The sequence below is a fragment of the Cornus florida genome, unplaced genomic scaffold, assembly GCF_030987335.1.
Source record: "Cornus florida cultivar Cherokee Brave unplaced genomic scaffold, ASM3098733v1 CherokeeBrave_3.0.0_Hap2_Chr03, whole genome shotgun sequence".
Classification (NCBI taxonomy): Eukaryota; Viridiplantae; Streptophyta; class Magnoliopsida; order Cornales; family Cornaceae; genus Cornus; species Cornus florida.
This window is the reverse complement of record NW_026775573.1, coordinates 26,918,110-26,935,753: the sequence shown is the minus strand read 5'-3', so window position 1 is coordinate 26,935,753 and position 17,644 is coordinate 26,918,110. Positions and strand designations below refer to the sequence as shown.

Here is a 17,644-nt window from a genome sequence, read left to right as displayed (position 1 = left end):
TAGTTTCGAATAAAAAACTGTGAAGCAAAGGCTATCTACGTACCCTCGACAAAACCTTTATATATACATTGCATGGTGTATAATATAAAAAGAATAAAAAAAAAAAAAAAATTCATGTAACCAATTTTATTCATATTTGATAAAGGTAAGGATGATATATATGTGACGATGTCTTGGCCAAACAAAACAGCCACGCGGGTGGGCGGTGTCAAAGAGTACGTTTATCTTGAAAAATGGCTTGCAACTTGACTTTTCAACTACTTATATTTATATTTCTTTGTATTTTATGCGTAATAAGTTGTGCTTCTTTTAAAATTGTCAATTTTGTGTTAAAGTTGGGAGTTGCAACATCTTTAAGTTGCATCTTCTTGTTCTATATTTTTCTTCTTCCCTACTATCCACCCGCGTCACTTTCTCGAGCAGATCGAGTCCATGAATCATCTATTTCTTCACTGTCCTTTTACCCAATATATCTTATCCTACTTTCAACAATTCATTGGCTACCACATAATAATATGTATGTCTAATTCTTGGAATATTTATTTGATAGACTGATGTGCTAACTCTCACTGGCCATCTCCAAGGATTGCCAATTTCATTGGTTCGACCATCAATCTAATTCATTTGGACGGAAAGGAACTCGAGAGCATTCAAAGGCCCCATAGTTAGCGCGCGCTAGCTGAAGAAGATTAGACACAACATTAGGTTAAACTCTTTGAATTACGTTTAAATATTTGCTATATGACTTTGAATTACTTACTATTTTTTTTTTTTTTTTCAAAATAAAACTCTTTTTTAGTGTTTTGAATGCTATTTTGTAGATTTAGGTCTTGAAAAATATTTTTCAGCTATATGACTTTGAATTACTTCTACCAATTGGGTCAGAAAATATGTGAAAAACAATATTTTTTTAAATATATATATTTTTTGGTTTAGTTATTGTAAAACAGAAAGGCAAATTTAGAGAATTTTATGTAAATAGGGTTAGATATTATCAGCCCCTACTCAAATAAATCAACCAGAATTGTCTAATTCTGAGACTTAGAATGATTTTTCTTCTAGCATATAACACAGTTTCACTTGCAATAATTCTCAAAACATAATCAGGTTAAGTCAGGAAAAGAGATTTTGACCCGTTCAAGAATTAAATACAAAATATCATGTCTAAAACCTTATAAATGCCACTCCACTAATCCGTTTAAATATTTGCCTGCTATTTGGTCCGATAAATAAAAATTTACTATTTTATCGAGTCTATGTGGCTACTCATGTGTCAAATATAATGGGACTTATTTTAAAATATAAAGTAATTAACTATTTAAAAAATTGTAATTCATTTTCTAAGTTTATCTTAATCTAGTATCTCTATTGGCGATTGAAGTTTCAACTATATGTAAATTTGTTTTATATTTCAAATTACGTCTCTGTAAGGACTATTGAAATATTTCAGATTGTGTCTTTGATCATTAATATCTATCTATTACTTCAATAGGCATTTATTAATTGCTATAATGATCAAAGCTAATGATCGATCTATCTGACTCCCAAAAACAATAATAAGAAGAGAAATTTTTAAAAATAAAATTATAAAGCAGAAAAATTATAAAAAACATTGTAGTGTTTGCTCTAGATTTTGTACAAATCAAATTATTAAATTTGAGTACCATGAAACTTGCTGTGAAAAGGAAAAAAAAAGATGATACGGCTATTGAAAACTAAAAAAATAAGGAAAGAGGTTATGAAAAACTGAAAAGATAAGGATAGGGAAAGGGACGTATTTTATAGAAAATAAACAAGAGTAGTAGAACATCTCCAACTGTTGTGTAAATTTTTTTGTGTAAATCTGATGTGTCTATATATAGATTTACAAAAAAATTCTGGATTATTTATTTTTAACAATCTTTTATTTTTACCTATCTTTTATGTAAAAATATATCCCCAATAACAACCAATTATTGTCATGTTTGGACCCCACATAATTTTTACAAACCTACTTAATATAGGATTGATTTGTTAATTGAATGAGAAAGATGAAGGAGAAAGGAAATATGTTAATGTGACTGTGTAAAAAGGTTACACATTGGTGACGTGGCAATGTATCTTAACATACGGTTGAAAAAAAATAAAAAAATAAAAAATTACACATCATACGTGGTTGTGTATATTTTACATAAAAAAGTGTTTTAACACACCGTTAGTAAGAGCATCTATATTTTTTTGTGTAAATCTGATGTGTCATGATGAATTTACACAAAATTTTTGGATTATTTAATTTAGTTCCAACGGTTATTTTATACCTTTTGTGTAAAAATATATCTCGAAATGACAATCAACCATGTGTCATGCTACGACCCCATATAACTTTTACAAACCTACTTAATATATGATTAATTTTTTAATGGAATAAGAAAGAGGGATGAGAAAGGAAATATGTTGATCTGACAGTGTGATAATATTGTGTAAAATACACTACCCTTTTACACATTGGTGATATGATAATATATCTTAACAGATTGTTAGATATGGAAAAAATTTATAAATCATAGGTGACAATGTATATTTTACACGGGTATTTAAACAGACAGCTAGAGATGCTCTAATGATACTTATTTAAGTTGAAATTTTAGAATAATCATATCATATTTTTATATTTATCGATTTCGGAATATTAAAGCTGTCAATAATATCATTTTCTTTCTAAAAACATACACTAATTGAGTTCGAAGATTTATATTCCTGATTTTTCAATCATTGAATTTGATGTTAAGACCATCTAATAAATGATCCAACTAGTGAATTACTCAATTAAGTAAAGTGAACTTTGACTTCCATGAATTAAAAACAAAACATCGTCTCTAATATCTTTACTTTATACACGCCACTCCAATCTCTTGTAAAGTTAGGAAAGCATATGTCTAAAACTTTATATCACACCACTATCATTTAAAGTCGGACAAAATATATATTGATTCAAACAAAAGATTTTTTTTGGATAATGTAAGAAGATTATACTTTTGGAAATGTAATAATGGTTTGGAAAATAAGTCACTCTTTTCTTTTTACTTTTCTCCGAGGAAAACTGTAATCTTCCCTTTATGAGAAAACTGTAGTTTAGGCAATTTATCACTAACATGACAACAAAATCATTGAACAAAACATTTTATATAATAGGAGTCATTACACTGACCTCTTTTAAAATTTGATCAAATTACACCGACCTCATTTATCAAATAACAATAATTTTTCTCGAGATTTGTATGCGTATAACAAAACTTTCCCTCCATTAATAAAAAATACTGTTACTAATAAAAAATGATGATGTTATTAATTTTTTATTTTCAAATTCCCATTCTCCCTCTCAAAAATATGTAAATAAATTAACTACAATGTCTAAAATACCCTCATAATTATTTTTCCCCTCTCCCCTCAAATTCTCTCTCCAATCCCGTCTCTCTACTCTCTTTCCTCAATCAAAAAACCAAAACTACCCTTCTCCACATACCCTTCTCCATATTTTATACCCTTAACTGCCAACAACAATAATTCCCACGAAGGCAAATTAAGCAGCATTTATTTCAAATTGATTTAGAGAAATCATTGAACTCCGGAAGTCTTTATAAGTTGGAGAGGACACCACAGAAGTAATCACATTTATCTCAATAATTTAGAAGAATTGCAAAGTAGGTTTCCGGATTTCAATTTGATTTAGTGATCTTTGAAATCCCCTTTCATCTCCACAGGTTAACGACCTTCCTCGAAACGCTGGTTGACGACGATGACCACCACCCGCCGCTCTAAACGGCCGCCGCGTCTACCTCTCCCTCTTTGAAGCCTTGGAGAGATCCCAAGGTGACTGGTCTTCGAAACGGGGAACAAGAATTTCGATGGCGGTACACAGGACGGCGACTTGCGATGAAGATCGAGGCAGCTGGTGCTAACGAGCAAGGCAGTGCTCAGTGATGATGATCCCACGGTGAGCACTGATTTCCGGCGTGAAGCGGAGGGATCAGCAATGGAGCCGTGAGCAAGGATTGACAGAGAACCGGCAGAGGTGGTCTCTATATTGCCCACCGTTGATGAACCGTCATCCTTGCCCATCGGCCGTTCAGTGTCAGCCGTTCATCCTTGCCCATCGTCATTGTCCGTCGCCGTAACTGGTCGTGCTTGCCGTCATCCTTCTGGTTTACATCCTTTCACCGGATTCATTTGACGCTGGTTAGTTCCATCATCGCCGGTGGGTTCTTCATTGCTCCGGCAATGAGGACTGTGAGGATGAAAGTGCCCCGCTATGTTTGGTCACTGAACTGATGAATGAATACTGGGGATTTTCGTTGGGTACGTCTTTGATATTTGACGTTCAGTACATGGAACACGGCCAGTTTAAACCTCTCCCTGTATTTTCTATATCTTTCTATACATGCTTAATTTCGGCTTACCAAGCTCACACAAGGCAAGCTCCAAGCGTCGACAACGCCAAGTTCATATCGGCGAGCTCCAAGCAAGACGAACCAACTGTTAGCTCCATTGATTCCGACGGCGATTGCTTGTGTTATTTGTTACAGGCAGTGGCTTCTGTTGAGGCTGAAGGATAGATTTTGGGTCTTTTTGTCTTTTCAAATTTCATTGAGTTTGTAGCGTGTGTATATATAATAAGGACAAAAATATAATTTCAATATAACAATTAACCTATTCATCCTTATGTTATGATAGGAAAAGTCATTGTTATCTCACAAATAAAAACGAAAGTAAGTAAAACACGACAAATTTTAAGCCTCCTATGTAATAAGCTCCTTAAAAAAATATCCTACGATTGAGAAAGACAAGGTTGTACTTTCCCTTGTTAATTTTGAACCAGTTGTTCCACTCATATGACTCATTTGCCACTGCCGACCAATACAATTGAAAATAAATGAAATAAAGAAAATTACCCAACAGTCCTGGTACCTTTTGGTACCTTAATCAACTTGGGTCGTTGGCACCTAAATAATGAGTCATGTGATACCACCTCATCGTCCTTTAGCAGACGGTCAATTTTGTCTAAAGACCAGATAGTATACCACACCCTCAATATCAATAATACCACCCTGTTCTTCCTAGCCACTGAGAATCAAAGAACTCAGATTCAATTATATCATTTTTGAACCTCAATATCAATTTTTTATGTCCACTATTAATTATCACATCACGACATGTATAAGAAGTCGTCAATTATATTATTTTTTAAAATTCATTCGATTCTATAATTTTAAAATGGATGCTTCACAACTCCTCTTGTAACTTAAGGTTATGTTATTTCAATTTAAAATATTTTTAGTTAATAATAACTCATTCCTTCTCCTTGTTAGCAATTTTTTGAACCACCAACGCTTAACTATTGTACTATTTAATAAAATTAAAATTAAACAATGAAATTTTTAGTAGTAATGTATTAATATCCATTAATATAATAAGCAATTATATCTGTATCACTAACAGTTAGATAAATTCTTAGAGTTGATTAAAGTTAAAAACTTCCCTTTTGACTTAAAATATAGGTTTTTTTTTTTCGTGTGGGCTAAATACTATGCATTACAAAATGAAATTAATATACATATAATGAAAAATAAAACGTCTAATACTTGATTAAATTAATAAAAATGTTAGGTTTTTAAGTTTTTTTTTTTTTTTCCTGACAAACAATAATGACCATACATGCTGCTGAAACTGGCCTTTTCAATTTCATGGTCCATATTGTTTTATTCTAATGACATGACAATCTGGTTAAAAAAATTAAAAAATACTATTCATTCCTCCTTGAGTCCTCGTATTTGCTCGGTTGTACCCATTGGTCCCTATCCCTTGAAATAGACCTTTGTCTTATTTATTAAAATGGATTATATATATATATATATATATATCCCGATTTTAGGAAACTATTTTTATAATTTACTCAAAAATAGTTTTTGCTTTTCGAGTATTTAAAAATTGTTTTTAAAACAACTTAACCAAACAATATTTACTGCATGAGTTGTAGTTTTGCTTGTACAAATTAGACATTCTTAAATGCAATTGTACATATATAATATCTGATTTTGGAAAGAGGCGACAATTTTTTTTATTAAACTTTTTAAACTAGGAGAAGGGGAGTCAAACACGGATACACCAAAGTTGAACCCTCCACCAATTAACTAGGCTACCCTTAGAGCAGCTGCAACGGGCTCTTCATAGCCCAATTTCCGCGAGAGAGAGAGGCTTTGGGCATGCAGCTAGCTCTTCAAAATTGGTAGGGCCCATTTTTGCTCGCGGACCGGCTCGCGGTATTCAGCGAGCAAGCCCACAATCACTGGCAATTTTTTTTTGTTTTTTTTTGTTTTTTGCTTCAAAATGGCGCCGTTTGGGCTACCCCTCTTTTGTCTTATTCTGCAGCTCCTGTAACAGTGCGCCAAATAGTACTTGGCAGATTTTTTAAAAAAAAAAAAAAAAACTAAAAATAGGTTATTTTGAGCTCTTTTTTAAAAATAAAAAATAAAATAAAATTTATTAAATAAAAAATATATTGTTGACGCACTGTTTGTCAAAAATAAATTTTATTTGGGCCAAAAATAAATTAAAAAAGCTTTTTTTTTTTTTTTTTTTTGCCACTGTTAAAAATATAGCCGTTTAGGAAAAGTTTAAAAAAAAAAAAATTTTAATTTTAATTTTTTATTATTATTTTTTTTGAAGAGCGAAAATTTGGAGAGCCTGATGGAGTGACGTGGCTCTTGAAATTGCTAACGTAGCTATTGAAAAAATTGATATGGTATTTTTAGAGAATTAAAATTCGAACAGATTGGTGGAGATGGCCTTTAAGTTCAATGTGGTTGGATTATTGATTACCATATGGACTACTAATTCAGCTGGTGGATCTATCAGTTACCAGCAAACTCTTCTCTTGTCTTTCATTCAAAGGTCGCATGCAGATTTGACAACCAAGTACCAACCAACAGTTTCCAAACTCCCTAATCCTATATTTTCCACTGTTTTCAAACATTTCTTTCACTTCCCCACCCCAACCTTCCTTTCCTCCCCAGCTCCACTTAGCTAATGGTAGTTTCAAATAAAAAACTGTGAAGCAAAGGCTATCTACGTACCCTCGACAAAACCTTTATATATACATTGCATGGTGTATAATATATATAAAAAAAAAAAAAAAAAAATTCATGTAGCCAATTTTATTCATATTTGATAAAGGTAAGGATGATATATATGTGACGATGTCTTGGCCAAACAAAACAGCCACGCAGGTGGGCGGTGTCAAAGAGTACGTTTATCCTGAAAAATGGCTTGCAACTTGACTTTTCAACTACTTATATTTATATTTCTTTGTATTTTATGCGTAGCAAGTTGTGCTTCTTTTAAAATTGTCAATTTTGTGTTAAAGTTGGGAGTTGCAACATCTTTTAAGTTGCATCTTCTTGTTCTATATTTTTCTTCTTCCCTACTATCCACCCGCGTCACTTTCTCGAGCAGATCGAGTCCATGAATCATCTATTTCTTCACTGTCCTTTTACCCAATATATCTTATCCTACTTTCAACAATTCATTGGCTACCACATAATAATATGTATGTCTAATTCTTGGAATATTTATTTGATAGACTGATGTGCTAACTCTCACTGGCCATCTCCAAGGATTGCCAATTTCATTGGTTCGATCATCAATCTAATTCATTTGGACGGAAAGGAACTCGAGAGCATTCAAAGGCCCCATAGTTAGTGCGCGCTAGCTGAAGAAGATTAGACACAACATTAGGTTAAACTCTTTGAATTACGTTTAAATATTTGCTATATGACTTTGAATTACTTACTATTTTTTTTTTTTTTTTTCAAAATAAAACTCTTTTTTAGTGTTTTGAATGCTATTTTGTAGATTTAGGTCTTGAAAAATATTTTTCAGCTATATGACTTTGAATTACTTCTACCAATTGGGTCAGAAAATATGTGAAAAACAATATTTTTTTAAATATATATATTTTTTGGTTTAGTTATTGTAAAACAGAAAGGCAAATTTAGAGAATTTTATGTAAATAGGGTTAGATATTATCAGCCCCTACTCAAATAAATCAACCAGAATTGTCTAATTCTGAGACTTAGAATGATTTTTCTTCTAGCATATAACACAGTTTCACTTGCAATAATTCTCAAAACATAATCGGGTTAAGTCAGGAAAAGAGATTTTGACCCGTTCAAGAATTAAATACAAAATATCATGTCTAAAACCTTATAAATGCCACTCCACTAATCCGTTTAAATATTTGCCTGCTATTTGGTCCGATAAATAAAAATTTACTATTTTATCGAGTCTATGTGGCTACTCATGTGTCAAATATAATGGGACTTATTTTAAAATATAAAGTAATTAACTATTTAAAAAATTGTAATTCATTTTCTAAGTTTATCTTAATCTAGTATCTCTATTGGCGATTGAAGTTTCAACTATATGTAAATTTGTTTTATATTTCAAATTACATCTCTGTAAGGACTATTGAAATATTTCAGATTGTGTCTTTGATCATTAATATCTATCTATTACTTCAATAGGCATTTATTAATTGCTATAATGATCAAAGCTAATGATCGATCTATCTGACTCCCAAAAACAATAATAAGAAGAGAAATTTTTAAAAATAAAATTATAAAGCAGAAAAATTATAAAAAACATTGTAGTGTTTGCTCTAGATTTTGTACAAATCAAATTATTAAATTTGAGTACCATGAAACTTGCTGTGAAAAGGAAAAAAAAGATGATACGGCTATTGAAAACTAAAAAAATAAGGAAAGTGGTTATGAAAAACTGAAAAGATAAGGATAGGGAAAGGGACGTATTTTATAGAAAATAAACAAGAGTAGTAGAACATCTCCAACTGTTGTGTAAATTTTTTTGTGTAAATCTGATGTGTCTATATATAGATTTACAAAAAAATTCTGGATTATTTATTTTTAACAATCTTTTATTTTACCTATCTTTTATGTAAAAATATATCCCCAATAACAACCAATTATTGTCATGTTTGGACCCCGCATAATTTTTACAAACCTACTTAATATAGGATTGATTTGTTAATTGAATGAGAAAGATGAAGGAGAAAGGAAATATGTTAATGTGACTGTGTAAAAAGGTTACACATTGGTGACGTGGCAGTGTATTTTAACATACGGTTGAAAAAAAATAAATAAATAAAAAATTACGCATTATACGTGGTTGTGTATATTTTACATAAAAAAGTGTTTTAACACACCGTTAGTAAGAGCATCTATATTTTTTTGTGTAAATCTGATGTGTCATGATGAATTTACACAAAATTTTTGGATTATTTAATTTAGTTCCAACGGTTATTTTATACCTTTTGTGTAAAAATATATCTCGAAATGACAATCAACCATGTGTCATGCTACGACCCCATATAACTTTTACAAACCTACTTAATATATGATTAATTTTTTAATGGAATAAGAAAGAGGGATGAGAAAGGAAATATGTTGATCTGGCAGTGTAATAATATTGTGTAAAATACACTACCCTTTTACACATTGGTGATATGATAATATATCTTAACAGATTGTTAGATATGGAAAAAATTTATAAATCATAGGTGGCAATGTATATTTTACACGGGTATTTAAACAGACAGCTAGAGATGCTCTAATGATACTTATTTAAGTTGAAATTTTAGAATAATCATATCATATTTTTATATTTGTCGATTTCGGAATATTAAAGCTGTCAATAATATCATTTTCTTTCTAAAAACATACACTAATTGAGTTCGAAGATTTATATTCCTGATTTTTCAATCATTGAATATGATGTTAAGACCATCTAATAAATGATCCAACTAGTGAATTACTCAATTAAGTAAAGTGAACTTTGACTTCCATGAATTAAAAACAAAACATCGTCTCTAATATCTTTACTTTATACACGCCACTCCAATCTCTTGTAAAGTTAGGAAAGCATATGCCTAAAACTTTATATCACACCACTATCATTTAAAGTCGGACAAAATATATATTGATTCAAACAAAATAATATCATTTTCTTTCTAAAAACATACACTAATTGAGTTCGAAGATTTATATTCCTGATTTTTCAATCATTGAATATGATGTTAAGACCATCTAATAAATGATCCAACTAGTGAATTACTCAATTAAGTAAAGTGAACTTTGACTTCCATGAATTAAAAACAAAACATCGTCTCTAATATCTTTACTTTATACACGCCACTCCAATCTCTTGTAAAGTTAGGAAAGCATATGCCTAAAACTTTATATCACACCACTATCATTTAAAGTCGGACAAAATATATATTGATTCAAACAAAATAATATCATTTTCTTTCTAAAAACATACACTAATTGAGTTCGAAGATTTATATTCCTGATTTTTCAATCATTGAATATGATGTTAAGACCATCTAATAAATGATCCAACTAGTGAATTACTCAATTAAGTAAAGTGAACTTTGACTTCCATGAATTAAAAACAAAACATCGTCTCTAATATCTTTACTTTATACACGCCACTCCAATCTCTTGTAAAGTTAGGAAAGCATATGCCTAAAACTTTATATCACACCACTATCATTTAAAGTCGGACAAAATATATATTGATTCAAACAAAAGATTTTTTTTGGATAATGTAAGAAGATTATACTTTTGGAAGTGTAATAATGGTTTGGAAAATAAGTCACTCTTTTCTTTTTACTTTTCTCCGAGGAAAACTGTAATCTTCCCTTTATGAGAAAACTGTAGTTTTGGCAATTTATCACTAACATGACAACAAAATCATTGGACAAAACATTTTATATAATAAGAGTCATTACACTAACCTCTTTTAAAATTTGGTCAAATTACACCGACCTCATTTATCAAATAATAATAATTTTTCTCGAAATTTGTATACGTATAACAAAACTTCCCCTCCATTAATAAAAAATACTGTTACTAATAAAAAATGATGATGTTATTAATTTTTTATTTTCAAATTCCCATTCTCCCTCTCAAAAATATGTAAATAAATTAACTACAATGTCTAAAATACCCTCATAATTATTTTTCCCCTCTCTCCTCAAATTCTCTCTCCAATCCCGTCTCTCTGCTCTCTTTCCTCAATCAAAAAACCAAAACTACCCTTCTCCACATACCCTTCTCCATATTTTATACCCTTAACTGCCAACAACAATAATTCCCACGAAGGCAAATTAAGCAGCATTTATTTCAAATTGATTTAGAGAAATCATTGAACTCCGGAAGTCTTTATAAGTTGGAGAGGACACCACAGAAGTAATCACATTTATCTCAATAATTTAGAAGAATTGCAAAGTAGGTTTCCGGATTTCAATTTGATTTAGTGATCTTTGAAATCCCCTTTCTTCTCCACAGGTTAACGACCTTCCTCGAAACGCTGGTTGACGACGATGACCACCACCCGCTGCTCAAAACGGCCGCCGCGTCTACCTCTCCCTCTTTGAAGCCTTGGAGAGATCCCACGGTGACTGGTCTTCGAAACGGGGAACAAGAATTTCGATGGCGGTACAGAGGACGGCGACTTGTGATGAAGATCGAGGCAGCTGGTGCTAACGAGCAAGGCAGTGCTCAGTGATGATGATCCCACGGTGAGCACTGATTTCCGGCGTGAAGCGGAGGGATCGGCAATGAAGCCGTGAGCAAGGATTGACAGAGAACCGGCAGAGGTGGTCTCTGTAATGCCCGCCGTTGATGAAGACGGTGCCGTCAGCCGTTCATCCTTGCCCATCGTCATTGTCCGTCGCCGTAACTGGTCGTGCTTGCCGTCATCCTTCTGGTTTACATCCTTTCACCGGATTCATTTGACGCTGGTTAGTTCCATCATCGCCGGTGGGTTCTTCATTGCTCCGGCAATGAGGACTGTGAGGATGAGAGTGCCCCGCTATGTTTGGTCACTGAACTGATGAATGAATACTGGGGATTTTCGTTGGGAACGTCTTTGATATTTGACGTTCAGTACATGGAACACGGCCAGTTTAAACCTCTCCCTGTATTTTCTATATCTTTCTATACATGCTTAATTTCGGCTAACCAAGCTCACACACGGCGAGCTCCAAGCGTCGACAGCGCCAAGTTCATATCGGCGAGCTCCAAGCAAGACGAACCAACTGTTAGCTCCATTGATTCCGACGGCGATTGCTTGTGTTATTTGTTACAGGCAGTGGCTTCTGTTGAGGCTGAAGGATAGATTTTGGGTCTTTTTGTCTTTTCAAATTCCATTGAGTTTGTAGCGTGTGTGCATATATAATAAGGACAAAAATATAATTTCAATATAACAATTAACCTATTCATCCTGATGTTATGATAGGAAAAGTCATTGTTATCTCACAAATAAAAACGAAAGTAAGTAAAACACGACAAATTTTAAGCCTCCTATGTAATAAGCTCCTTAAAAAAATATCCTACGATTGAGAAAGACAAGGTTGTACTTTCCCTTGTTAATTTTGAACCAGTTGTTCCACTCATATGACTCATTTGCCACTGCCGACCAATACAATTGAAAATAAATGAAATAAACAAAATTACCCAACAGTCCTGGTACCTTTTGGTACCTTAATCAACTTGGGTCGTTGGCACCTAAATAATGAGTCATGTGATACCACCTCATCGTCCTTTAGCAGACGGTCAATTTTGTCTAAAGACCAGATAGTATACCACACCCTCAATATCAATAATACCACCCTGTTCTTCCTAGCCACTGAGAATCAAAGAACTCAGATTCAATTATATCATTTTTGAACCTCAATATCAATTTTTTATGTCCACTATTAATTATCACATCACGACATGTATAAGAAGTCGTCAATTATATTATTTTTTAAAATTCATTCGATTCTATAATTTTAAAATGGATGCTTCACAACTCCTCTTGTAACTTAAGGTTATGTTATTTCAATTTAAAATATTTTTAGTTAATAATAACTCATTCCTTCTCCTTGTTAGCAATTTTTTGAACCACCAACGCTTAACTATTATACTATTTAATAAAATTAAAATTAAACAATGAAATTTTTAGTAGTAATGTATTAATATCCATTAATATAATAAGCAATTATATCTGTATCACTAACAGTTAGATAAATTCTTAGAGTTGATTAAAGTTAAAAACTTCCCTTTTGACTTAAAATATAGGTTTTTTTTTTTCGTGTGGGCTAAATACTATGCATTACAAAATGAAATTAATATACATATAATGAAAAATAAAACGTCTAATACTTGATTAAATTAATAAAAATGTTAGGTTTTTAAGTTTTTTTTTTTTTTTTCCTGACAAACAATAATGACCATACATGCTGCTGAAACTGGCCTTTTCAATTTCATGGTCCATATTGTTTTATTCTAATGACATGACAATCTGGTTAAAAAAATTAAAAAATACTATTCATTCCTCCTTGAGTCCTCGTATTTGCTCGGTTGTACCCATTGGTCCCTATCCCTTGAAATAGACCTTTGTCTTATTTATTAAAATGGATTATATATATATATATATATATATCCCGATTTTAGGAAACTATTTTTATAATTTACTCAAAAATAGTTTTTGCTTTTCGAGTATTTAAAAATTGTTTTTAAAACAACTTAACCAAACAATATTTACTGCATGAGTTGTAGTTTTGCTTGTACAAATTAGACATTCTTAAATGCAATTGTACATATATAATATCTGATTTTGGAAAGAGGCGACAATTTTTTTAATTAAACTTTTTAGTTAATGTTAGTGCTTTTTTAACCTGTGCGTAGAAATAATAACACATAATGGAGATAATAATTAGGAGAACAAAATTAGGATAAGAATTACAAACATTGTACAAAATTAATCAAAGCAAAAAAACACACATAGTGCCCAAAGGGCACACTTATGTAGCAGACCCAATAAAAGCAAAAAAAAAAAAAAAAGAAAAAAAAGAAAAAAACGAAAATGTAAATGCCCCTATAAAGGGTATTTCCGTTATTCCACACTAAATAAGGACCAATAGATACTGCTCACGTGTCTATCCGCACGTCTCAGACCGATGCTTCAATAGCCAACGCATTGCCCACAACTTCGACGCTAGGAGTAGCTGTGGTTGACTTCAACGTAATACCTAAACTTCTCCTCCTAACCTCGTCCACAAAGGCTTGCATATTCCGGTCGGATGAGCCACCCTCCGCCACCGTCTCCTCTGCCGCCTTCTTCCACTTCAAGGCGTTCTGCTTCATCTCCTCGGCCTTCGGTCCACTAGTCGCCTCTTTTAGACACTGCACAATCTCATCCCTCGGAATTATCCTGTCCTCAGCCTCACCCCTACACATTCTGATCCCTACTTTGAACACATCCACCAAATACACAGCATCAGTCACTTGGTCACCCCATTGCGGGAACGCCACCACCGGCATCCCGAGCGATAGAGCCTCCATCGACGAGTTCCAACCGCAGTGAGTCACGAAACACGCGGTCGAGGGATGAGACAAAACCGCCTCTTGTGGACTCCATTGCACCACCTTACCCCTATCCCCACACTTCTCCAAGAACCCCTCCGGCAAAACAAGCAATTCTAGACCAGCATCCTTGTGGGGTGGCTTCATGACCCACAAAAACGACACATCCGAGTTCAGAAGCCCATATGCAATCTCATCAACTTGCTCTTGCTTCAAGTAAACAACACTACCAAAAGAAATATACACCACGGAGGAGGCCGGCCTCGAGTCAAGCCACTCCATGCAGTCGTCCGCCTTCATGAAGTCGCCCTTGACGGCGGAGTTTGGTGCTTTAGGGTTCTTGAACAAAGGCCCCACTGGCTTGATAGGGCTGATTTTAGACATGAATTCAATCACCTCAGGCTCTAGCTCTTGGAAAGTGTCCATCAATATGCAAAATGGTTTTGACAAGTTTTTGTACTGTCCCAAAATTGCCCTTCTCAAGAAAGGGTAAGGAGTGGTAGGGTACAAGAAGCTAGCCACTTCATCATGCTTCAAGAGAGGCATGCATGGCAATTGGACATCAATGAAAGGCTCACTCTCGCTTGGAAATGGGACTAACCCATGATAGTAATGGTAGTAAGTTGAGAAACAAGCACAGGATTGGACCCAAAGCATGGCACTAGGGATGTTAAGGCTCTCGGCAACGTCGGAAACCCATGGAATGAAAGGGTTGTTGATGAGGCAGGAGACCGGGCGGTCCTCATCTGCGTGTTTCTTGAGCATCTTGGGAAGCAATTCTTTGCCAACAAGCTCGAGTTGTGGCAAGTACTGGTCAAGGTCTTGGCGTCGGGGCTCGTCCTCGTCCCATCCATCTTCGAAGAACTCGAATCGGATCCATCCGTCGCCCACCGGAGTGGGCTCAGCGGTGCAGTTGCTGGCTTTTCGCATCGCCTTGCCGATGCTTTCGGGTGTGGAGAAGGTGACATAGAGACCTTTTGAAGCTAGACGCTTGCCTAGCCTTAGTAGAGGGTTGACATGTCCTTGGCCTGGGAAGGACACAAGGAAGACATGAACAACAGCTTCAGAACCCATTGTTTAATTAATGAACTTCTCAAGTGAGAGAAAGTGTGTTGTGTGTGTGAGAGAGATAGAGGTGGTGTGGATTGGATGGAGGGAAATGAGGAAGAGAATGCAATTTATACTAGCATTGATGAATGCTTCTAATATTCAAGTTTTCAAAGTGGAATGACTGACTGTTAGCTAGCTAACATTTGTGTGCTTGACAGTTTGGTTTGCGAGACCAAAGCAAACTTGATATGTATGAAACAAGTAGAATAATATTCTAGTCACACGAATTCTATATCATCTTGATTATGTCTTCTGATTCGGTAGTGATACGTAAGAGCTACTGTAATTTATAATAAGGACAAGAGAATCAAAAAAGATTCTCTGAATTAACACCGAATTTGACGTGATTGGTTATACTTATTATCACTTATTAAATAATTATTTTTTAAAAATTATTTAAGTAGATGAGGTGAACAAAAACACGTAAAATTTAAAATTTATTCGGATAAATCATTTGGTGAGTAATTTAACACGAAAACTCTTCATGATTGACTTATGCCAAGTCATTTATCAAGAAATAAATAATTAAATAAAAATGGTTGTTTTTTATATGTTCGGCGCCAATGAACATACATACAAATTCTCATTTTTTATGTATCAACCGAATTAAGAGTTTTTATGTTTATTGTAGAACTTGTCGTTTTTATCAGCATACCACGAATAATATATTGTAAATTGTAACTTTCTCTTTGATGTATACATCAAATATGTTAGCTGTAATGTACCAGCAGTAATTGCTCATTTAAGCAATGTAAAAAAAGTGATACTGGTGATTCGTGACCGCGAGTCATAATAGTATCATGTTGATTTAAGGATATTTTATTTTAATAATTGTGTGAGGAACCTCAACAATAACCCGACTTATTTATTAAACATGTTACACGTGTAACCCATTTAATGACTTATTTAATAAAACGAAACATTATATTATTTAAATTATTAATAATACTCGATCAAATAATAAATACTATAAAAACATAAATTTCAATCTAATCAAATTACTAAATAATCTCTAATCTACAAAAGAATAAATTATAAGATACAAGTTTAGAAAGTTATTAAGAACTTAATTAAGTAGAAATTTATTTATGACATGTATAATTAAACGAGTATAAATGGGTTACACAGGTTGAACCCTTCAACCCAAACACGACACGATTAATTAAACAGGTTAATCGTGTCAACCTCTTTACAATCTGAACTCATTTAAAGTTAACCCAAATCAACTCAACTCGTAACGTCTTGACGGATCGTGTCAAACTTTGCCACTTAAATGTAATGATCTAAATTTAGACATGTTACACAAAGGAAGGAAGTTATGGTGCAAGTATGTGCATGGATTAAATAAGGATAGGTTTACTCCTAATATATCTCACCACCAATATTAATAATTATCTACATTTATCATTAATTTTTTAAATACAAAATTATTGTGACATAGTGTATCTTTTCTACCTTATAAAATGGATAGTGAAAATCCCCAAAAGAATAATGAAGGCGAGCATGAGATTAACCATTTTGAACTGTCTTTTTCCCCTCACCTCTCGAATCCAAGTCAATCCCATGGTTCACCATGCGTGTGAGAGATTAACCGTTTTGAATTATAATTTTCGCCCACCTCTCGAATCCAAGTCAATCACATTCAACCATTGGCGTGTGAGATTAGCCATTTTAAATTATGGGTCTTCCTTCTCACCTCTCGGATCCAAGTCAATCACATTCCATGGATAAAGAATAAAAAAATAAAAAATAAAAAAAAAAAAAAAAAAAGTCCACCAATTTGATTGTATGGCCTTTTCCATTTTTTTTTTTTTTTTTCTAATAACTAAAATCTTAAATTCTAAAGGAACATCTGATTTTACATGTAATTTCCCTTTATTTTTTCTTATTCACAATCACCTCAAAAGAATTTCAATTAATTTCATTTAAAACATTAAAAAGTATACCTAGGAGGTCTGTTTTCAAGTTGCCCTTTTCTTTTGTTTCCCCTTCCTTTCCCTTCCCTCCATAAATCCACCAAAAAGTTCCAGTTACTTTGTGGCAACCTTATGGGCGGATGTGTGTGAGTA

General features: G+C 33.2%; 1 protein-coding gene across 1 annotated transcript; it reads right to left on the bottom strand.

Annotated features, from left to right (window-relative positions):
• Positions 1–13,815: 13,815 nt before the first annotated feature.
• On the bottom strand, positions 13,816–15,632 carry LOC132300038 (gallate 1-beta-glucosyltransferase-like). The gene has a single exon (XM_059796964.1). The coding sequence runs from the start codon at positions 15,537–15,539 to the stop codon at positions 14,052–14,054; it is 1,488 nt and encodes a 495-aa protein (XP_059652947.1). The 5' UTR covers positions 15,540–15,632; the 3' UTR covers positions 13,816–14,051.
• Positions 15,633–17,644: the final 2,012 nt, after the last annotated feature.